Source organism: Lingula anatina, chromosome 1 (genome assembly GCF_051362555.1).
Source record: "Lingula anatina isolate TDL-2025a chromosome 1, LinAna3.0, whole genome shotgun sequence".
Taxonomy (NCBI): domain Eukaryota; kingdom Metazoa; phylum Brachiopoda; class Lingulata; order Lingulida; family Lingulidae; genus Lingula; species Lingula anatina.
This window is the reverse complement of record NC_141767.1, coordinates 10,588,575-10,613,127: the sequence shown is the minus strand read 5'-3', so window position 1 is coordinate 10,613,127 and position 24,553 is coordinate 10,588,575. Positions and strand designations below refer to the sequence as shown.

Below are 24,553 nucleotides of genomic sequence, written 5' to 3'. Positions count from 1 at the left end.
AGCCAGATTACCTTCGTCAACAAAACCGTTGTTTGTTATCATCTGCTAGATTGGCTTTGAAGTGGAGAATAATTTCACGTATGACGCAAATCCTGCATTCCACAGAGGGCACATATTCTTTTCTTATTAATATCATGGTATTGTTAATACGTGCGCGTTTGGGTTGAGGGAAGGGGGCATGAGCTGTCTCACCGTCTCTCTAATGTCGAGGCGTTAAAAATCGCTTCAGCTTATGCAGACTTAGGGTTTGATGTTGATTTTCATTCACGTTGGAATTGGACTGAACCACCCAAACTGAATTTGCATGTAGATCTATGCTTTTAGTTGCATGATAACATGTTAGTATTTAAGAGTAAAACCGACATGTTCCTGTTGGGATATCCAGATCGATTGGAATTTTAAAACATCAAGGTTTTGTCTTTGATTTCCCCTTCTGCCTTCTGCAAGACCATTCGTGGTTACTGTGCTGGTAAGCACAATGAATCACCTTTTTTCGGGTAAGTGTCAACAATTCAACAATTATAAATAAGAGAAAAAGCCTTTGATGGTCAAGGTGAAGGTATTTATTTTAGGATGTTGATTGTATCAATTGATAAGCTGTCTTAGTACAAGGGACAGTATGTTAAGCAAGGATGGTCATTTCATGCATGCAAAATGTTTTTTTTTTTTAATTTTTCATAAGTGTTTCATAAAAAGTTGCAAACAGCTATTCCTATGAATATAATAAAAATCTCATTTATTGTGTCTTCGGGTTCTTGTTGCAAATGGAAGAGGTGGATTGTTGGGACACGGGCTGCCTCCCTATTTAGCTTGTAACTTTAGATTTAAACCGTGATAATACGACGGAAAATAAATGTTTGGTTATGTACACCGGACCATGTACTTCGTGAGGCAAACTAGCAAATAAATAACGATGTGTATCTGTGACCTCTTTTGATACACTGTCACCTGGCCACCCTGCTGCACTTTTTATTTCACTGAGACTTACATTTACATTTGCTATATTTCCATCACACCACAGGCGATATTCCCGCTTCATGTTGCTCCGATATGCTTCTGTTTGTCGCTTTGTTGCTTAAGAATACGAGTCTGTAATTTGCACAGTGTTTGTTTGTCGACTCCCGAATAAAACACCTTGAAGCATGCCAAATCATGAAATCATCTACTTAGGCTTAATTTACGACCAATACTGAATTGTAATAGGCCTACCATCAAACATTAGACGTTGTGTTTTCTTTTTGATTTACGTCATTGTCATGATCTCTGTATACGCGATGAGGAGACAGTTCTATTTCATTTTCATGTACTGTGCGACTCGTTTTCTGTATTCCCACGTCAGGTCTCCATGTTGTGAATGCTTAAGTATTTGATAAAAATTTGTAAAGAGCTATTCCTATGGAATTGGTTTAGTCGGGGAATCAAGTCAAATTGTATATCGCAGTGTTCAAAGAAGCTTCTCTTCTGTTGTCATCAGTTTAGCAAACAAAATCTTCTGGAAACAGGATATCCCATGTCAAGTTTTGCAAATATGGTGGTTGGGTACATTTAACCAATTCCGACAGCATCAGATAGGGTCTTAGATCAACCAGTGCGCGCAACCACCTGAGGCGGCAATCGCAGTTCCACGGGTTAGACGATATGGACAGCGAAATCAAATTCTTGAAGGGTGGATTGTAGTAAACCTGAGCAATTAAATTATAGATTTCTTAAACATTTTGTCAAAGGGAAAAGCGATGGGAGTAAAATAATCCACTGCTCTTTTTGATGGGTAATAGCAACCGAATAAAAATATGACAGGTAAATCACCGTAAATGTTTAAATTTTTTACAAGATAGCACATCTGACACAATGGGTCTCTATCGGTCGCCCATCCAATTTAATATGTGTGGTTTATATGAGTTAATCTAAAAACAAGACCTAATCATTAATTAAATGCCGGGATTTAGAAAAGGTTAAAACTGGGGCGCAGGTTGGGTTTCTGTAACTAGCCCACATTTTTTCTAAAATGGAACCGCTAACACAATTACCGTATCGCAATTTTAGGGAACCGTTGACTTACCTCATACTGTAAAGTTTCAAGACTGTTGTAGTCCATGTCAATGGTTGCAAGATTTCTCAAAGGGACAAAGGCATTGTCCGATATCATTATAATTTTATCCCATACAAATTAATTAACTCGAGGCTAGCGAGTCCGTCGAACATTCCGTCACTTAAATGCGTAAGATGCTTATCAGCGAGACCCAAAGTTTTCAGGTTAATCAGATTAGAAAATGCCCCAGTGTCTATTGCTGATATTTCATTTGAGGACAACTCAAGCCTTTCAAGACGTGAAATTCCTACATGTACAAAGTGGCTGGAATAGAGACTGTTAATATTATTCTTTGAAAGATCAAGGCTTTGTAGGGTTTCCGGCAAACCACTTGGAATTCGAGTCAACCTATCCGATTTAAGTTCCAAACTGGTAAGAGTTATCGCGTCTTTGAACACGCCATACGGAATCCCAGCACTGGTGAGCGGATTTGAAAATATTTGTAACATCGAAAGGAGCGTCTGTTTAGCAAAAAAAAAAAAAAAAAAAAAAAAAAAAAAAAAAAAAAAAAAAGCCCACGGTGATATTGGTCATGCTGTTGTTAGATAACTGGAGGCTCTCCAATAAAGGGTAGCTATCGAGGTCGGTGCTAGATAAATAAATGTGTTATCTGCAAATAAAGGTGAATTATTGAAATATTATGAGGAGGTAAAGGTGTACCGGTATTTTGTACAGTAATGAAAGGTTAAACTTCCACCGGACGAACTTTGAGCTATTATTCACGACTGCTTCTTGTTTAATTAATTTTTAAAATAATTTATTTTGAAAAGCTAATTTAGTAAGCACTGCAAGATTGCGTACCTTGTTGGTGACAAAATACCACTGCTTAATAGTTTCTGGCACATTCTGAGGAATACGAGTCTAGTCATTAAACAAGTAAAGTCATTGCTACAATTAATCTTTTGGTCGTACTTTTTGAGAATTGATACAAACAGTCTAAGTATGGTTTCAGATTAGAAAATAGACAGATATTTGATACCAAAACATACAACATGGCTTTTTAGTCTGTCTTTTACTTTTACTATGTAAAAAAGTTTTAAATTAAAATTAGGCACATGTGTTAAGATACTTCATAGTATATTACCACTTCATAGGATAAGAATTACTACTTCATGATAGAAGGCGACTTCATTGGTTAAAAAATAAGTACCCTTAGGAGACTTCGTAGTATATTACCACTTCATGGTACATTGTATCCAAACATGTTTCAGTTCTGGTTGGATGTGGAAATGAGGCGTAAAGGTCGATATGATGTTTCATTCTAGACCATGATTTCCAGAGTGACGCGTGTATTTGAAATGGGGGGTGTGTGTGGGGGGGGGGGGGGGATAACATTACTCACTCACATGATAGTGCGTATTTTATCTCGTTGGAGTTTAATGAAGCTGTTATATTCAGATGTTCATACCCGTAAGATTAACTTCTATAAATAATGTACTTTATTTCAAGAGCTCCGGCCGGTCCAGTGACGGAAAGCATAAAGCTAGTTTTTTGTTTTACCCATTTAGTTTTGAGATTTTTCAGATTTCAGGACGATTAAAAACTGACAATATTTGGACGTTGAATCATGATGGGTCTAAGGCACTAGATGTATAAGACAAACGAAGTGTATAAATAAACACATTGCCTGCCTTAAAACTAGGGCATAAAACTGACCATGTGCGGTTTGATTGACGGCGCAGGTTTATAGATGTGGCTAGTACACAGTAGCTAGAATGTATGTCTTTCCACTGTAGGTAGAGAACTCTACTAGGTCCACACTAAGTGTACTGTTGTGTTTTTATCATTTTCAATTTAAAGTGTGCACTAAATGTGCGTCTCATTGTCACCTTTGATTAACAGAGCTTTTCGCACTGGAATGACCAGAGCAACGTGCCCCTCTTGTCAGCTTTAATTAACGAACGCCTTTTTCCGAGCGCCCTTTTGGTCAAGGGAGCTCCGAGCGCCTTTTGCACTGGAGTGCCCTTAGTGGGAGCCCTTTCTGTCAGTTCTAATTAAGCAGTGCCTTTTCCGGGATCCGGGATCCCTAGAACTTTTTTGGAGCTCCTCCGGCCCGTGCCGCTGGAGCACTATAAAAGGGTTGTAGTTCGTAGCTAAAGGACGATTATAGTTACATTGCATTAGAGATTGGATTAGATTAGATTGGAGTACAGAGCGTAGCACAGAACAGAGTAGAGATTAGTGATTTGAACACATGTAGAGACGGTCAAGATAACCGAAAGTTGTGACTTTTGAACTTAATATAGTTGAATAAACTTCATAGTTTTATTTTCAACTGGTGGCAGCGTTTATTTTGAATTCTACCAATCGCGTTCTGAAGAAGAATTAAGAACGTGACAGTACATCGATATCTTTAACAAACCGTCTATTCCATTATTCGTGTTATAGAAGTATCTCTTTTGTAACTATGACATAAATGTTATGACTTGCAATAACAAGCTGTAAAAAAAGGCTTTTCTATTGATATGCAACATAAATGTTTCGAAAATATCTCGGTCGTTTAAAAAGATTGACCTCCTGGCCTATATAATTAATGAAAACGCTTAGATCGGAAAGTCTGAAATCTGAATTATTTGAAACAGTCAACTGTCCAGATAGATGTTGGGGAGAATGAAATGCTGGGGATTCATAAAACTGGTGTAGAGCCGCATTTTAGCATTTAGCAACTGCAACGCATTTTTGCAACCAAAGAAAATCGTGAAAACGAATTTTTCAACCTGAACGCATTTTGCAACCAGAATTTTTTCTTAGTCAATAAATAGCTAGTGTGAATTTCTATAGAGGTAGAATTGGAATGGGGACGGGGTTGTCTCGGCTAGGTAAGCTTTCCCTGTGGTGGACAATTTATTATATACATGCATAATCTATTTAACATTGTTACTTCCTAAACCATCATAGTTAGGAACTTGATACGTCGGGGATTAATAAACCTATCATTATAGGGATTTGCAAAGGCTCTTCGGAATTCAATTGTGACTTGGGGTGTGGTCGACCCTGGGGGTGGTCTATTCTAATTTTTACATCGTATTTTATGCTAGGAACATGAAACGTGGCTACATACTATTTTGAATGTAGAAGGGCACTTCGGATTTTTTTTTGGGGGGGGGGAGGTCCTGGGGGCGGTTGAGTCTAATTGACATTGTTATTCCTGCTATATCTATCCTTAGACCAATAAAGCTGGGAACGTAAGGCTATGGGGATTGAAAAATCTGTCTTTGGGGATGTGTATGGGTCTTTCTGGGTTTTTGTGACATTGGATGTGGCCGCCCCTGGGGGGGTTGATTTTAAATTTTACATCGTTATTCGTGCTTCTACCCTTACGCCATTACAGTTGAGAACATAAAACCTTCCGGGCTGATAAGCTTACCATTGAGGATATGCATAGGTTTCCGGGAATGTTAGTATGATATTTCAGGTGTGGCTATCCCGGGGGGTGGTTGATTCTATTTTTCACAACTTTATTTCTGCCATCTATAGGCCTACCATTAATAAGGAACATGAAACTGAGATTGATGAACCAGTCATTTTAATGAATGTGCATGGGTCCTTGAGAAATGTAGAGAACAGCAGAAGCACATACAGAACTAAATGGACTTCCAGCCATATGCATAAATATAGGTCAGGGAATCCAATTAAAAACTAATTCAAGGCCCCACACACTCGATCAGGAATCCTAGCGTTTAACTGCTGTTGTGTCTTAACACAAAACAAAAATGTTTATTTCCCAAGAGCAGTAATTAACATGTGCATTTTATGTTAAAGAACAATGGGACTTGGATCCTACATGTAGAATTCCTGAGAGTATGGGGTCTTGAATGGGTTTTACTAACTTGACCTATATTCAAGAATACTACTGAAGGTCTGTTATTTAGTACTGTCTGCTGCTTTCTCTACATTTCCCCTTCCTTCCTAACTCGAAGACCGCCATCAGATTCACACATAGGATTTAGTGCTAGCTGGGTCGGTCCAACTCTGCAAGGAATCTTAAGTGCAAACTATGGAATCAGCTTCATTGCCTGACAAACCACTAATCACTCCACCCGCTAGGGACAGCCACACCCCAAGTCACACTTATGTAGCCCTCCCATGCACCAAAGACTCATGTTTCTTATTCGAATGGTCCAAGGGGAGATGAAATAAATTACTGTAATATATATGTGTACCATCCCCAGGGACAGCCACACCCCAGGTCACAAAAAAAACAAAAAAAACTGCCTATGCACACCCCGACATTTTAGTTTCCTCAACCTAAAGACCTATAGGTATATAGCAGAAAATACAATTTAAAAATAATAATCAACCACCTCTAGGTCACCAAAGTCACCAAAATTCTGAAGGACACGTGCACATCCCTAATGGCAAGTTTAAATATCCCCAACGTCTCATGCTCCTCACCTAAATGGATAGAGGATACCAGTAACAACGATATAAAAAATACATACCCCCCACCCCAAATGACTGCAAAGTCCCACTACTAAAGGTCTACGGGTAGATAGCAGAAATCACGATGTAAAAATTACAATCAACCACAATTACAATCAACCACAATTCTGAATAAATATCAATCTACAAGCCTGTTGATCTCGAAGATCAACTACGTTAATCAGGCTGCTGAACAATAAGTAGGCCTACCCCCCCCCCCCCCCCCTTAGAACGCCTTATTAACAGGTTTCCAAATGCTGACTGTGCCGCAGATAATACTTTCGGGTCAAATGAGAGCCAGCCAAGGGCACATTTCGGGGACAGCATTGATCACATCATGATGGACATTCACAGGTGTAGGACCAGAACAGATCTAGAGCATCTCGGAAACCAAGGGACAGACGTAAATCATTACACTTGCGCGTGTCTTTCCTCATGGAAAAATTTGTCTTTTCAGAGTGGGACGCGACTTGAACAAGATAATTGTAGAGCACAATTATATACACGACCTTCTCTGCTTCTTTTTATATTCCATTTATTTATCTTTAATAACTGATTCCTATTTGTTTATTTATCCATCTTATAATCCAGTAACCTACGCGTAAATTATGTTTTCATAGCCTTGTTTACCTGATCCATAGGTCCTCACCTACATACGCCTGTGTATTTTAAAATTACTCAAAACATGCATCCAATACCACTAAAGAAACCCTATTCAGTCATACAAGTGAATTAAAACGTACAGTTTACCTATTTTGGATAATATTTACAGTACAAAAACATATTTCAAAAACGTTCTCTCTCATACGTTGGGCCAACAACAGGTACTTTTTCACCATTATCCCATGAAGTCGCAGGCAATATATTGTGTGGAGATGAAGTCGCAATTTATCCTATGAAGTCGATTTGACAATAAAATCAGAGCATTTATCCCATGAAGTGGTAATATACCATAAAGTATCTTAACACACGTGCGCTGCCCTTCAACTTTATTGGTGAGGAACACTTAACGGTTTAAGGCACCATACCTCGTGACTGTCCGAGGTGGCAGTCATGATGGCAAGATGGGTTGTGTATACTCTTTAAAAAGGGAATATGACAATTTTTTTTATTTTGTGAATATTACATAGAACCATGAAATAAATTGAGGAAAAATAGTAGTGCTTCAAAGAATATATAATATAATAAATAATAACAGCCACCAATTTTATTTCCATGCACTGGTCGTCGCACGTATTCCGTTTTCCATGCCAGACCAGGTATCCATGCTAATTGAAAGCCAAAGTTCTTATAAATTGTTTTGAAGCAGTTTTTTATGAAAGTGTCAAGCAAGGAAACTATTCAAACCAGCTTCTTCCTGTTGCCATGTCATCAGCAAACAAAATCTTCTGGAAACAGGATGTCCCATGTCAAGTTCTGCAAATATGGTGGTTGCACACATTTCACAAATTCCGGAAGAAGCAGCAGATAAGGCTTTAGATCAACCAGCTCACGCAACCATCTAAGGCGACAATCGCAGTTCCACGGGTTAGACGATATGAACAGCGAAGTCAAATTCTTGAAGGGTGGATTGTAGTAAACCTGAGCAGTTAATATATAGATTTCTTAAACATTTTGTGAAACGGAAATGATATGAGAGTAAAATAACCCACTGCTCTTTTTGATGGGTAATAGCAACCGAATAAAAATATGACAGGTAAATGTTTAATACTCTAAAAGATAGCACATTGTCACAAAAGCTCTCTATCAGTCACTCATTCCATTTAATATCTGCTTTACATTAGTTAATCCAACAATCGGACTTTATCGTAAATTAAATGCCGGGATTTAAAAAAAAATGTTAAAGCTGACTTAAAATCTGGGATTTAAATTTGGTTTCTCAAGGTGACCAACAATTCTTTCTAAAATGAAACTCATGACACAATTACCGTATTTGCAATTTAAATGAACCGTTAACTTACCTCATACTGTAGAGTTTCAAGACTGTTCGAGTCCAGGTCAATGGTGCCAAGATTTCTCAAAGGGACAAAGGCATTGTCCGATATCATAATCATTTTATTCCCATACAAGGAAATTGACTCGAGGCTGGCAAGTCCGTCGAACATTCCATCACTTAAATGCGTGAGATGGTTATTAGAGAGACCCAAAGTTTTCAGGTTTATCAGACTTGAAAATACCCCAGTGTCTATTGCTGATATTTCATTCGAGGACAACTCGAGTTCTCCAAGGCGTGAAATTCCTACAAAGTCGCTGGAATAGAGACGACCAATATTATTTGTTGAAAGGTCAAGGGTTTGTAGGGCTTCCGGCAAACCACTTGGAATTCGAGTCAACTTATCCGATTTAAGTTCCAAACTGGTTAGAGTAATCGCGTCTTTGAACACGCCATACGGAAGCCCAGCACTGGTGAGCGGATTAGAAGATATTTGTAACACTGACAGGAGCGTCTGTTTTGCAAAAAAGCCTACAGGGATATAGGTCATATTGTTGTTAGATAACTGGAGGGTCTCCATTAAAGGGTATCTGTCAAGGTCGGTGCTAGATAAGTGTGTTATCTGCAAATAGAGGTGAATTATTGAAATATTATGTACAGGTATAGGTGTATTCCGTGCAATAATGATAGGTTAAACTTCCACCGGACGAACTTTGAGCTAGTATTCACAACCGTGTCTTGTTTAATTCATTTTTCAACAATTCATTTTGAATAGCTAATTTAGAGCACTGCAAGTTTACGTACCTTATTGGTGACAAAATGCCACTGCTTAATAGTTTCTGGCACATTCTGAGGAATACGAGTATAGTCATTAAACGATAGATCAATAATCTGTAGATACTTCAGCGGATCAAATACCCCCTGGCTCACTTTGGTATCAGAAAGGTGGTTTCCTTGAAGCCAAACGCCCTGCAAATAATTCAACAGAAGTCGAGATTTTTTTTGCTCTGTCTATCCCACTATAATCAAATTGAAATGGAAAACAGGGAATATTCACTGTGTTGGGGTGGCTGTTACCAATAATCATGCAATTGAATAACCAAATATGTTGCGAAGTAGGCTAGGTCTACAATTTGCCATATATTACTTAATTTTTGACATTAGAATACAGAAAATATTATACAGTTTATATGAATTTCATTTCTTGGACAGATTATGAATTTAATCAAAAAAGCAATATTAATCATGCCGTTTAACTACCTGTAGATAGAGCATCTTGTCGAACGCCCCTGTTGGTATTTGTCCCATTTCATTAAAAGACAGATCAAGTATAACGGTATCCTCTGGAACCTCCCCCACTGGAAAAGGCCCGCGTCTGCGGACAGTGCAGTTCATATACGTTCCATTGAAAACTTTAGCGTCGATGCTGGCACCCCAAACACAAACACACTCGTAAGGACAGACTGGCGACCACGGGGTAGGTGTCTGGCAGTCGGTTCCTGTTAAAAGAACCAGCCCTACAACTAATGCTGACACAAATAAAGATCGGAGAATCATTTTGCCAGACTGTTTTCAACGTCGAAACCGAAATGTTGCTTTAGGTATCTTTGCAAATCTAGGTTATCTTGCTTCCACAAATGACTGTCGAACTTCAGTGCATCCGATTAGATAAACAAATCGAATTTGACCTTGATCATGTTTATGAAAACCTCGCCATTTCATGGACTGCTGTTAATTAATAGAGAGCGCACTTAGTTACCAAAGATGCTTTGCGCAATAATTACAAGACAGGCTTTTTACTCGCTTTATCTTTGAATCCACATAGACCTATCATTCAAAGTACTTTAACCACGAGGAGATTCACGAAGTTTGGAATAATAATTCTTTGAACAATGGTGCTAGCAATGGTCATTTCCTTAAATCACCCCAAAAATTACGTATATTATATTTAAACAAATAATGCGAGTCACCTTTTGAAATCCTTTAAGATGTACTACATTGAAACATGTTATTATTTTAACAATTAATCTTTTTGGTTGTACATTTTGAGAATTGATACAATCAGTTAACCTATGGTATTATATTAGAAAATAGAAAGTTATTTGATACCAAAATCTTGGCATTATTATTGTCGAATTTACATACAAAAAATAGGCATGTGCACTGCCCTTCAAACTTATTGGTGAGGGACAAATAGCAGTTCAGTTTCAGGCATCATACCTCGTATCTATATGCAGTTGCAGTCACCAAGGGGTGGTAAGTAAATAGTTTTCTTATAGTCGCAAGATATGGGTTGTGAAATGCTATTTAAACAGGGATTTTGATTAAAATGTTCTATCCTTGTGGATATGAGTAATAATATAATTAAATATCACATGGAACAATGAGAATAAATTGAGGAAAAATAGTAGTACTTCAAAGAATAAATAAATAACAGCCACCAATTTTATTTCCATGCACTGTTCGTCGCACGTATTCTGTTTTCCACGCCAGACCAGGTGTCCATGCTAATTGAAAGCCAAAGTTCTTATAGATTGTTTTGAAGCAGTTTTTTATAAAACAGTCAAGCAAGGAAACTATTCAAATCAGCTTCTTCCTGTTTCCATGTCATTAGCAAACAAAATCTTCTGGAAACAGGATGTCCCATGTCAAGTTCTGCAAATATGGTGGTTGCACACATTTCACAAATTCCGGAAGAAGCAGCAAATAAGGCTTTAGATCAACCAGCTCACGCAACCATCTAAGGCGGCAATCGCAGTTCCACGGGTTAGACGATATGAACAGCGAAGTCAAATTCTTGAAGGGTGGATTGTAGTAAACCTGAGCAATTAAATTTTAGATTTCTTAAACATTTTGTGAAACGGAAATTGGATGAAAGTAAAATAACCCACTGCTCTTTTTGATGGGTAATAGCAACCAAATAAAAAATATGACAGGTAAATGTTTAACACTCTAAAAGATAACGCATTGTCATAATGACTCTCTATCAGTCACCCATTTCATTTAATACGTCTGCTTTACATAAGTTAATAAGATTTTATCGTAAATTAAATGTCGGGATTAGAAAAATGTTAAAGGTGACCTGTTAAAGAAGTGGGATCTAAATACGGTTTCTTAAGGTGACCTACAATTCTTTCTAAAATGAAACTCATGACACAATTACCATATTTGCAATTTAAATGAACCGTTAACTTACCTCATACTGTAGAGTTTCAAGACTGTTCGAGTCCAAGTCAATGGTTGCAAGATTTCTCAAAGGGACAAAGGCATTGTCCGATATCATAATCACTTTATTTCCATACAAGGAAATTGACTCGAGGCTGGCAAGTCCGTCGAACATTCCGTCATTTAAATGCGTGAGATGGTTATTAGAGAGACCCAAATCTTTCAGGTTTATCAGACTTGAAAATACCCCAGTGTCTATTGCTGATATTTCATTCGAGGACAACTCGAGCCCCCCAAGACTGGCAAGCCCGTCGAACATTCCGTCAGTTAAATGCGTAAGATGGTTATTAGAGAGACCCAAAGTTTTCAGGTTTATCAGACTTGAAAATACCCTAGTGCCTATTGTTGATATTTCATTTGAGGACAACTCAAGGTCTCCAAGGCGTGAAATTCCTACAAAGTCGCTGGAATAGAGACGGCCAATATTATTTGTTGAAAGATCAAGTGTTTGCAGGTTTTCCGGCAAACCACTTGGAATTCGAGTCAACTTATCCGATTTAAGTTCCAAACTGCTAAGACTTATCGCGTCTTTGAACACGCCATGCGGAGTTCCAGCACTGGTGAGCGGATTTGAAGAGATTTGTAACACTGACAGAAGCTTCTGTTTTGCAAAAAAGCCTACAGGGATATAGGTCATGTTGTTGTTAGATAACTGGAGGGTCTCCAATAAAGGGTATCTGTCGAGGTCGGTGCTAGATAAATGTGTTATCTGCAAATAGAGGTGAATTATCGAAATATTATGTATAGGTATAGGTGTATTCCGTGCCGTATTGATAGATTAAACTTCCCCTGGACGAACTTTGAGCTAGTATTCACAACCGTTTTTCATTTGATTCATTTTTACAACAATTTATTTTGAATGGCTAATTTAGAGCACTGAAAGTTTGTGTACCTTATTGGTGACAAAATACCACCGCCTAATAGTTTCTGGCACATTCTGAGGAATACGAGTATAGTCATTAAACGATAGATCAATAATCTGTAGATACTTCAGCGGGTCAAATACCCCCTGGCTCACTTTGGTATCAGAAAGGTGGTTTCCTTCAAGCCAAACGCCCTGCAAATAATTCAACAGAAGTCGAGATTTTTTTTTTTTTTTTTTTTTTTTTTTTTTTTTTTTTTTTTTTTTTTTTTTTTTTTGCTGTGTCTATCCCACTATAATCAAATCGAAATGGAAAACAGGGAACATTCACTGTGTTGGGGTGGCTGTTCCCAATAAGCATACAATTGTTGCAAAGTAGGCTAGGTCTGCGACTTGGCATATATTACTTAATTTTTGACATTAGAATACAGAAAGTATTATACAGTTTATATGAATGTCATTTGTTGGACAGATTATGCATTTAATCAAAAAAGCAATATTAATCATGCCGTTAACTACCTGTAGATGGAGTATCTTGTCAAACGCCCCTGCTGGTATTTCTCCCATTTCATTAAAAGACAGATCAAGTATAACGGTATCCTCTGGAACCTCCCCCACTGGAAACGGCCCACGTCTGCGGAACGTGCAGTTCATATACGTTCCATTGAAAACTTTGGCGTCGATGCTGGCACCCCAAAAACAAACACATTCGTAAGGGCAGACTGGCGACCACGGGGTAGGTTTCTGGCATTCGGTACCTGTTAAAAGAACCAGCCCTACAACTAATGCTGACACAAATAAAGATCGGAGAATCATTTTGCCAGACTGTTTTCAACGTCGAAACCGACCTATTGCTTTAGGTCTCTTTGCAAATTTAGGTTATCTTGCTTCCACAAATGACTGTCGAACTTTAGTGCATCCGATTAGATAAACAGATCGAATTTGACCTTGGTTTATGTTTATGAAAACCTCAACATTTCATGGACTGCTGTTAATTAATAGAGAGCGCACTTAGTTACCAAAGATGCTTTGCACAATAACTTCAATACAGGCTTTTAATCGTTTTATCTTTGAAGCCATATACATGTAGATCTATCATTCAAAGTACTTTAACCACGCGGAGACTCATGATATTTCGAATTATAATGCTTTGAACAATGGTGCAAGCAAATTGTCATTTCCTTAACTCACCCCAAAAATTATGTATATTACATTTAAAAAAATAATTTGAGTCACCCTTTGAAATGCTTTAAGATGTATTACATTTAAACATGTTATTATTTTGACAATTTATCTTTTGGTCGTACTTTTTTTTTGAGAATTTATACAATCAGTTAACCTGTGGTATTATATTATTTGATACATTATTATTGTCGAATTTATATACAAAAAATTCTAATTAAAAAAAGGCATATGCACTGCCCTTCAAACTTATTGGTGAGGGACCCTTGGCAGTTCAGTTTCAGGCATCATACCTCGTATCTATCTGAAGTTGCAATCACCAAGGGGTGTAGTAAAAAGATAGCGTTCTTATGTTCGCAAGAGATGGGTTGTGCAATGCTAATTAAACAGGGACTTTGATTAAAATGTTCTATCCTTGTGGATATGAATATAATAATATAATTAAATACTAAATGGAACGATGAGAATAAATTGAGGAAAATAGTAGTGCTTCAAGGAATAAATTAAATAATAACAGCCACCAATTTTATTTTCATCCACTGTTCGTCGCACGTATTCTGTTTTCCATGCCAGACCAGGTATCCATGCTTATTGAAAGCCTAAGTTCTTATATATTGTTTTAAATCGCCTTTTTATAAACAGAGGCCAGTAAGGAAAATGCCCAAACCAGTTTCTCCTCTTTTGCCATGTCATTTGCAAACAAAATCTTCTGGAAACAAGACGTCCCATGACAAGTTCTGCAGATATGGCGGCTGCACACATTTCACTAATTCCGGAATGAACAGCAGGTAAGGCTTCAGATCAACCAGCGCACGCAACCATCTGAGGCGGCAATCGCAGTTCCAAGGGTTAGACAATATGAACAGCGAAGTCAAATTCTTGAAGGGTGGGTTATAATAAACCTAAACATTAAAATGACATATTTATTTGACATTTGAAAACGAAACGAAACAATAATTCACTGCTCTCTAACATTTAACAGCAACAGAAAAATCGGGCGACAGGTAAACGTTTTGCCTTTTTAAAAGAAAGTGCATATATCACAACGGTTGCCTTTCAGTCATTACAATTGTTAATCCATAAACCACATACATATACACATTTGCCAATCGCAAATTGCACGTCTGGATTTAAAACAAGATCTAAACTGAACTAAACCTTAAGCTTTGACTTTATTTCGAGGATCGGTCCAGTTTGTCCTTGAATTGGAGCCGATAGTAAAATCACAAAATTACCATGTGGAAATTTTAACGAACAGTTAACTTACCTCATACTGTAATGTTTTAAGGTTGTTAGAGCCTAAGTCAATGGTTGCAAGGTTCCTCAAAGGAACGAAAACATTGTCGGATATTACTTCAATGTTGTTCCCATTCAAGAATATTGACTCGAGGTTGATAAGTCCATCAAACATTCCATCACTTAAATAACGCAGATGGTTATCAGCGAGGCCCAAACTTTTCAGATTTATCAGACTTGAAAATACCCTAGTGTCTATTGCTGATATTTCATTAGTGGACAACTCGAGCCATTCAAGTCGTGAATGTCCTGCAAAGTCCCCAGGATAGAGACGGTAAATGTTATTTTTTGACAGATCAAGGGTTTGTAGGGTTTCCGGAAAACCACTTGGAATTCTAGTTAACTTATCTGATATAAGTTCCAAAGTGGTTAGACTAATAGCATCTTTGAACACGCCATTTGGAATCCCCATGCTAGAGAGCGGGTTAGAAGAAATGTGTAGCACTGACAAGACTGTTTGTTTAGCAAAAAAGCTGACCGGAATATGTGTGATGTTGTTGTTAGATAACTGGAGGGTTTCCAGTAAAGGGTATCTGTCGAGGTCGGTGCTGGATAAATGTTCTATCTGCAAGAAGAGATCGAGATCGGTCACACGAATGAAATATAAAGGTATAGGTATATTTCGTACATTAATGATCCGTATACCTTCCTCTGGACGAACTTTGAGCTTAAATTGTAATCGTAACTTGTATGGTTAATACATTTTTTACTAAGTCTCAAATATCAATTTACTATGAAAATTATTTTGGAAATTTTAACAAGAATACGTACCTTATTGGTGTCAAAATTACACCGCTTGATAGTTTCTGGTAAATCATGAGGAATTCCAGTAAAGTTATTAAGCGATAGATCAATTATATCTAAATGCGTCAGCGGATCAAATACCCCTTGGCTCACTTTGGTCTCGGATAGCTGGTTTCCTAATAACCAAACACCCTGAAAATAATTCAGTAGAAACCAAAAATAAAAACACAAAAATAATACTGAATATGGCGGTGTGGTGTTAAACAATAACCGTAAACTAAAAAAACATATATGTTGCAAAGGAAGGTAGAACTAGTGTATAACAGACATAAAAGATCACAAATCGTACCAATAAAACATAAAACTCAATTAAAATAGGAAAAAAAATTTTTGTCACTTTACCTGTAAATGGAGTATCTTGTCAAACGCTCCTGTCGGTATTTCTTCCAAATCGTTAAAAGACAGATCAAGTATAACGGTATCTTCTGGAACCTCGCCCACAGGAAATGGTCCACGTCTACGAAACGAACAGTTCATGTATGTTCCATTATAAACATTCGGATCGAAGCTTGCACCCCAAAAACAAATGCACTCGTAAGGACAGACTGGCGACCAATGGGTAGGATTCTGGCAGTTGATGCCTATTAAAAGAACTAACCCTAGAGCTAGCGTTGAGACAAATAAAGATCGCGGAATCATTTTGACTGTTTGCAACGGCGGGCTGGACGTTCTGCTTTAGATAACTTTGAAAATCTGGGTTATATTGACATTTTGAAACCATGACCCTGTAGACATTAAGCCTATTGTATCTTATCATTGAGATATGTAATAATCGAATCGAATTTGACCTTTTATCGTAAGACTAATGTACAGTAGCCTAAGCTTCATCATTCCATGGACTGTTCTAAATAAACAACATACTTAGTTGGCCATATGTACTTTGTACAATTACCTACAGTACAAGGCATTTGTTTACATTTGAAATCCACATAGGTTAAACAATTAAAACTAAATGTAATGTTATATACGATGTTTAAAATAAGACACCATTTTACAATGCTCCTTTATGATAATTTTAAATTGAATTCACCTCGAGACCTAATGTACATTACTAAGTAAAGAATCCAATTGCAACAGTCATAATTTTATTTCTATTCACTGTGCGTTTTATTTTCCTGTTTTTCATGCCGGACCAGGTATCCATGCTAATTGAAAACCTACGCTCTTATGGATTGTTTTGAAGCGCTCTGTTAAAGGATGAGTCCATTAAGGAAAATATTCAAACAAGCTTCTTTTGTGTTGCCATCAGTTTAGCAAACAAAATCTTCTGGAAACAAGACGTCCCATGTCAAGTTCTGCAAATATGGCGGCTGCAGACATTTCACCAATTCCGGAAGAAACAGCAGATAAGGCTTCAGGTCAACCAGCGCACGCAACCATCTGAGGCGGCAATCGCAGTTCCACGGGTTAGACGATATGAACAGAGAAGTCAAATTCTTGAAGGGTGGATTGTACAAAACCTGAATAGTAGATTTAAGCATTGTTTAAACATTTGGTCAAATGTTGTGCGGGTGAGATAATTAACTCATTGTCCTTTGTTTTGTTTTGTTTTTTTTTTTTTTTTTTTTTTTTGGGGGGGGGGGGAAATCTACAGAATGCATGGGTTCATGGCTTTCAATAATGAATAAATAAATGATAAGAAAATGGCAATGCTAACACAATTGCTGTCTGGGTCACGTATAGACAATTTTATTAAGTGATTTTTACAGGACATTTCTTGGGGAAGACTTGAAAAAGGTTAAAATCTTTATCAAATATTGCAGGTGCTGACTAGGTCAAAAATTAATGAAAACAAAACTTAAACTGTAATTATGAATCTTTTTTAAAACTGGGACCGTTAACGGCATTGTACACGTATCATCAACTAACCTCATACTGTAATGTTTCAAGGCTGTTGGATTCCAAGTCCACGGAGGCAAGGTTTCGCAAAGGGACAAAAATATTTTCAGACATCGTTTTCAGATTATTCCCGAAGAGGTTCAATATCTCTAGGTTGACAAGCCCATTGAAAGTCCCTTCACTCAAATGCGTCAGGTGGTTTTCAGAAAGAGTCAAAGTCCTTAGGTTTACCAGATCTGAAAGTGCCCCATTTTCTATCACGGATATTTTGTTCGAGTACAAGTCGAGAGTTTCAAGACGTGAAAGTCCTATAAAGTCCCAGGGATAGAGACGGTCAATATCATTGGTTGAAAGGTCCAAGATTTGCAAGGTTCCTGGCAAACCACTTGGAATTTGGGTCAACATATCTGATTTTAGTTCTAAAGTAGTTAGTCTAATCGCATCTTTAAATAATCCATGCGGTATCCCAGCATTTGTGAGCAGATTTTCGGTTATTTGTAATACTGAGAGAACTGTCTGTTTAGCGAAAAAGCCGACGGGAATATATGTGATGTTGTTGTCAGCTAACTGGAGCATTTTCAGACTAGGGTACCTCTCGAGGTCGGTGTTAGATAAGTGGCTTATCTGTAAATTAAGATGAATTGTTGAAATATTATGCAGTGGTCAATGTTTAATTCGCACAGTAATGACATATCTTCCGCGAGCTGGGAAAAACATATTTCATACGATATACAGTTTAGAACACTACAAATGTGAATGACCATGATTTTAAAACTATATTGGAAAGCATAACAAGAAAACCTACCTTATTGCTGATAAAATACCAATGTTTGATAGTTTCTGGCAAGCTCTGGGGAATCCGAGTAAAGTTGTTAAATGATAGGTCAACAATGTCTAAATACTTTAGTGGATCAAATACCCCTTGGCTCACTGAGGTCTCTGACAGTTGGTTACCCTGAAGCCATATGCCCTGAAAATGGTCGTACAGCCATCAAAATTATATTTCTAGGTTTATTTTTCACTTATCACATCCAAATAAAAAACAGCAAACTTCTACTTGACCCAGTCTGGTTTGGCCGAGTATAGTTTTTATGTTGTGCTAAGAAGCCTACATATATGTCATGTATCGCAACAACCATTTACAGAACACAAAACATCCTAAACATTTTGGTAACAAATCTTATTCAATTCATATGGATGTCACTTTCCATACAGAAGATGAGTTTAGTTTGAATAACAATGCAAAATGCGTCATTTAAATACCTGCAGGTACAGTATCTTGTCGAACGCTCCTGGCGGTATTTCTTTCATTTCATTGAAAGACAGGTCAAGTATCATCGTGTCCTCTGGAACCTCGCCCACGGGAAACGGCCCGTGGCGAATAGACGTACAATTCATGTACGTGCCATTTAGGACTTTGCCATTAAAGCTAAAACCCCAAAAACAGACACATTCGAATGGACAGACTGGTTGCCACTGGGTAGGATTTTGGCAGTTGGTGCCCATTAAAAGGCCCAATTCTACAGCTACAGCTAGAGCTAGTGTTGAGATAAGTAAAGATCGCATAAACATCTTGCCTGAATGTTTGTAACGACGACCTATATGTGCTGCTTTAGTGGACTGGCAATCTGTGTTATCTTGGCACAATGAAACTGGACTTTGACCTTATCGGCATAATGGACCTTTACACTGTTAATTCTAACGGTTGAATAGTAAATTCGATTAAGTAACTGATTTTTGTGATAGGATTTACAAAAGCCTCATCACCATTGAAATTTTTTTATCAGGAGGTTTTAAATTCATAATTGGACTATTGTGAAAAACAACAGAGTAATATTGTACAATCCGTACGTATAACACAGGAAATATGTTTTAAATTTCAATTTCGTAGAATTTTATTGAAGAATACGTGTTTTGACGTCAAAAGGATATATCAAAATACAGTTATTCTTTCTAAGGGACAGCAGCTTGAAACATCGCAGGCATTTGTACACACGCATCTCTAAAAAATTAGAGAAAGCCTAGTTCAGAAAAAAATCTTGATTTGATCTAGAATTGAAGTCTGAAAATTATAATAGGGTAACAGTTGAGTGCAGTTCTTACTTTCCGGTATATCCATAATAACTTAATGCATGCGAAATAAAATGTGTAAAAAATTATATTGTTTAACGTAAGTTTATATCCCAAATAAGGACCTAACATTGTAAACAGTACAAGTAGGATGAGGAGAAGTAGACGCAGTAGTAGTAGTAGTAGTAGTACTTCCTGCTGTTGTAGTAATTAAAGTAGTAGTAGTAGGCCTACGTGTTGTTTTTGTTGTAATTAAAATTGAAGACCAATGGGCTTGCTGTATAAAACGTACGTTGTGCTGTGATTCACTGAGGATATAGGCACATGCTGTTCTGGTGTGTAGTTCTGATGTGTGGATTGTCCCCGTATGAATGTCCAGTGAGTCCAGCAGCTGTATTAAAATCTTTGGGTGCCCCTTATGCCATTCAAGCAGAATGTGACAACAGGAACTGTTGGAACAGATCGTTACATAACATTGGGTCATATGAGCACAGTAAAAGCAATGATCTATATAGAGCTCATTGGTAAAAGCCACGACAGTAAGACTAATCACTCATAAGCTTAGGGCCAACAAGTAACACACTTCTCTCCATACTTTTAGGTAACCAGTTACAATGTTGACGGTGTAACAGGAATGGAAGTCCTAGGGATGGAAGTTCGGGCTCCCATATGATTAGTACAGGTTAGGGTTAGTTGACGCATTGGGATAAGTATGTGGGACGAATGTCACCAGTACAAAGTAATGGAAGACGGACTACGGTTCCTATCGGACTTCCATTCCTGTTACACCTGTCACCCCAGGAAGCTATTGGTATCAGTGACTAATTACATGTACAATGCAGTATTCTTCTTGCTGATTCAACACGAAAAGTCTCCTGGAAATAACAGGTCCCATGTAGTACCATTTAGGTTGATTGGTAAGGAACATTTCACTAATTCAGTTAAACCAACCAACGTGGGTCGCATGTCCATTAAAGCTCGTAACCATCTGAGGTGGCAGTCACAATTCCATGGGTTGTCGTAAATAAAAAGGGTTGTTAAGTTCGCCAGAGATGGGTTATACAAAACCTACAATAAAGGAATCTTGTTTTAACGTCAACTGAATACAAATATACAGGAAATTTCTAATATATGGTTTAATGCAATGACTACAAGATGTTAAGAATTTTGATGTTTTAATAAGAGGCTGTCTGTAGCAAGGAATTACTGCATTATTTCTTAAGATCTTACATATATTATATAACTACAATGATAACCACACTACAGAGAGATATGGCTTTACATATGGATACGAAGCTTAACTTGAAGCTACCTCTTACCTTGTATTGCAGTGATTGTAGTTGGTTGTGAACCAGATCGATAGTGTTAACACTAATTAAAGGACCAAATACATTATCTGCCATAGATATGATGCGGTTGCTTGACAAATCCAAATCCCTAAGATTCTTCAAACCAGAAAACACACCTTCTTGTAGTATATTTAGTTTGTTGTTTATCAGGTTAAGCCGTAGAAGACTGTCCATTCCGTCAAAGGTCCCAGGGTCTATCAGTTCTATCTGGTTCGAGTTCAATAGCAGATTCACAAGTTTTGGAAGATTACGGAATTCCCGTGCAAAAAGGCGGCGTATAGAGTTATAGCCGAGATCGAGGTTTGTTATCGACTGCGGTAAACCCCTTGGAATACTAGTTAGGGAACCGGATCTAAGGTCCAAAAATTGAAGTCTTCTTAATCCTTCAAACACACCTGGTGGAATTCCAGTGTCATTGAGGGGGTTGTAAGATATTCTCAAATCGACGAAGAATGATGAATAGTTAAACAGCCCGAGAGGCAAATATGAAATGTTATTAATGGACATCTCCAAGAAAGTCAAATCTGGGTATCCTTGGAGGTCCTCTAACAACACTCGGTCAACCTGTTAATCAGAAATTAACACTGATATACCAATATCAGTGTTGGTCGAGTTTTTCTCTTATTTGTTATGTAAAGAATAAAATGTTTATCAATCGTGCAATTCATAAAAAATCACAAGACAAGAAAATTATATAATTTGAACGCAACACGCTACGTTTTTAGGAGGGTTTGAAATGCACTTTTAGTGGCTCGCCTACATGTATGTGGCTGTTATAATAATAATAAAAAAAAACATACGTATAGTACCCCCTATAGAACCTATTTAACGTTGCATAAGAAATGTGTGGGACCTTTCTATTAAATCACACATAAATTAACTGTATAACAATAGAACTTAATTGCATTATTTACCTTGTTTCTTTGAACAAGTAGGCGTGTCAACCTTGATGGAAGTATGCGTGGAATGGCTGTGAATTCGTTGAAAGACAAATCAACAGTCTCTATCGCAGTAAGCGGTTTAAACACATCTGGCGGTACATTTGAGCCCGACAACTTATTGCTCTGGAGCCAAACACCCTAAATAATATAATTACAAAAAATCACTGGAAATTATCCCAGTAATATACATTATAGGTTTATCTTGAAAACAACACAATTTTGGACATGGTTGATTTGAAGAAAAGTATGATTTTTAGAGAGATTGGTTTACCTTGAGATTAAGACCATCGAAAGCTCCATTTGGTATACCACCCATGTTATTTAGGGAAAGATCAAGATAGTCTGTGTCCTCCGGTATTTCATTCACAGGAAAAGGTCCCTCTCGCGTGCGAGAACAATTCACTGTGGCTGTATTCAAGGCTGCTTGTCCATAACAATAGCATTTAGGCGGGCATACCGGCAACCAAGGCGTTGTAAATTGTGCCGCAACATAATACAATAGGCAAAATATCAAAATCGGAACGAGCAACAGGACAGTTCTGTCCATGGTTCTAAAATGTTCCGTCAGAACAGTTATAAAATTAGGTTATCTGAATGTTGAATTTACGTTAAGATAGAGAATATTTGTGCAGCACGATTCTGCTTAAAATAGACACTTGAAGAGCATTCACATCGAGAAGAGCCGAGGTCTAGCAAGGCCGAGACCTAAATATGGTGGACCTACATGAAAGGAAAACCGCGTAATCCTTTAATAGTCTCTCAATGACATTCATCGAGAGACTTAGGAATGTCATTGAGAGACTGTTAAAGGATTACGCGGTTTTCCCTTCATGTAGGACCGCCATATTTAGGTCTCGGCCTTGCTTGACGTCGGCTCTTCTCGATGTGAATGCTCCCTTAGTATTTCAACTGTTTTCACATACACCAACATTTTAAGTCACCCACTAGAACTTATGAAAATGTTCATGACATCGAGCAGTGTGTTCATACATAACAGTTCTTCATTATAATATCAAACACACTGAAATTATTATAAAAAGCTAGTGAAAAAAAAAGCATGCGGATACCTCCATCTTAATGATTTGCTAGTTAACATGGGGTAAAGATTTTCCTGTAACTTGATATTCAAATCGCAACTTTGATTTCATTCCAAACCGTCAAAAGTCCAACCTAAGTAGGCTTCTCTAACACATTCATTGGAAATGCGACAGTGCATTCACTGTAAATACACACATACATGTACACATATAATTTTGGCAAGCGTAGCACACAATGTACACTGCACTGTAACAAAACTTGTTCCATGAGTTCAAGTAGCGAATAAAAACATCAGGGCATATATCAAATGAGTTTTTAAAAAAGATGAAGATAGATGGCAAAATCCCAAAACATCCTATCTGGTCTCACTTCATTTTCTTGTCCAGCATGATTCTATTCTGTGATGTTCAGTTAGATCAATCTATCGAGGCAAAATTTAGCAGATCCTATCAACTATACAATGCGACATTCCCAGCCATGCTCATTAATCGACTTGTATTACACGTCACGATTTGACTTACGATAAGGATCAGTTGACGCTGTATATTTCCATTACCTGTTGATTTTTAGGACAGGTATCGTAAATAGCTGATGGAAGAAAATTAGGTGTTCGGAACAATACAGGTAGATTTATATAGTTTCAACCGGCAGTTTATATTTTCTCTCGGTTTCCGTGAATACAGTAACGTGGCACAGATAAAGCCATGACATATCAAATGTGTATACGTGTATCTCGTTGAGGTCTCTTATTATTCCTAGCTATTTTGTTGTAGATACCCGCTTTACTAAAAAAAAAAAAAAAAAAAAAAACTGTCGGGTCGAGCCTGCTTTTTGTCAGTGTACTGAATGACTTCTTTTTCATTAAATATATATGTATATATAGCAAACACAGGAGTTGATATTAAAATTAAAAGTTTAATATTATGATAATGAAAATAAACAAGCTTAAGAGGTATAGTATTCACAATATTGGGTAGCAACATATACAGAGTAGATTGTTCGTAAAATCACTGCAGTTTGTAACTCGCCAAAAGTGTAAGATAGCACGAAAGATGAATAATTTGATTGTAATGTCAGCAATGTTATGTTTATAACAACTTGATATCGCAGCTTAGTATTGCCACTACGTAATGCTTGAGCTTTATGTATATAACAGAAGGAAAATATATTAGGGACCTTTTAATTTGTCGCGCTCTTAACAATCTATAAAGATCAAAGTGTAGAAATAAATTGCATTTTACTAGTTTCAAGTGGGTTGCCTGACAAGCAACCAAACCCAACAGCTTTAACACCTAACTCTACATTAAAATGTTTCAGGCTCACTCATTAACACCCCGCATTTAGTTTCCGCAGTCTCTGAGCCCACATTATAAAAACGCGTCGTGTTGGCATACAAACACAACAGTCTCTTTGAAAATGGCACTGAGATGAGGCTGCCAGCGACCGCAAGTGGCTGAGATTGTTTTAAGTCTGTGCAAAGATATCTGTGAGTCAACGTGATAA

General features: G+C 37.4%; 4 protein-coding genes across 4 annotated transcripts in view; 1 reads left to right on the top strand and 3 right to left on the bottom strand.

Annotated features, from left to right (window-relative positions):
* LOC106163926 (regulating synaptic membrane exocytosis protein 2-like) overlaps window positions 1-24,553 on the top strand; it is a 42,134-nt gene that overhangs the window by 809 nt on the left and 16,772 nt on the right. The gene's annotated exons all lie outside the window — the stretch shown is intronic.
* LOC106163925 (uncharacterized) lies at window positions 7,704-22,690 on the bottom strand. Its single transcript, XM_087001626.1, has 13 exons — window positions 22,284-22,690; window positions 21,986-22,150; window positions 21,042-21,635; window positions 20,586-20,790; window positions 16,693-16,705; window positions 16,156-16,486; window positions 15,781-15,945; window positions 14,981-15,574; window positions 14,415-14,615; window positions 9,705-10,016; window positions 9,249-9,413; window positions 8,473-9,066; window positions 7,704-8,092 (listed from the first exon to the last, which is right to left on the bottom strand). Exons 1-13 carry the CDS (start codon window positions 22,557-22,559, stop codon window positions 7,883-7,885), a joined length of 3,825 nt encoding a protein of 1,274 aa, XP_086857752.1. The 5' UTR covers window positions 22,560-22,690; the 3' UTR covers window positions 7,704-7,882.
* LOC147763969 (lumican-like) lies at window positions 10,876-13,594 on the bottom strand. The gene is made up of 4 exons (XM_087000188.1): window positions 13,051-13,594; window positions 12,562-12,726; window positions 11,641-12,378; window positions 10,876-11,264 (listed from the first exon to the last, which is right to left on the bottom strand). Exons 1-4 carry the CDS (start codon window positions 13,345-13,347, stop codon window positions 11,055-11,057), a joined length of 1,410 nt encoding a protein of 469 aa, XP_086856314.1. The 5' UTR covers window positions 13,348-13,594; the 3' UTR covers window positions 10,876-11,054.
* Window positions 16,882-20,583, bottom strand: LOC147763968 (podocan-like). Its single transcript, XM_087000189.1, has 4 exons — window positions 18,916-20,583; window positions 18,458-18,622; window positions 17,683-18,276; window positions 16,882-17,273 (listed from the first exon to the last, which is right to left on the bottom strand). The coding sequence occupies exons 1-4, from the start codon at window positions 19,222-19,224 to the stop codon at window positions 17,064-17,066; spliced, it is 1,278 nt and encodes a 425-aa protein (XP_086856315.1). The 5' UTR covers window positions 19,225-20,583; the 3' UTR covers window positions 16,882-17,063.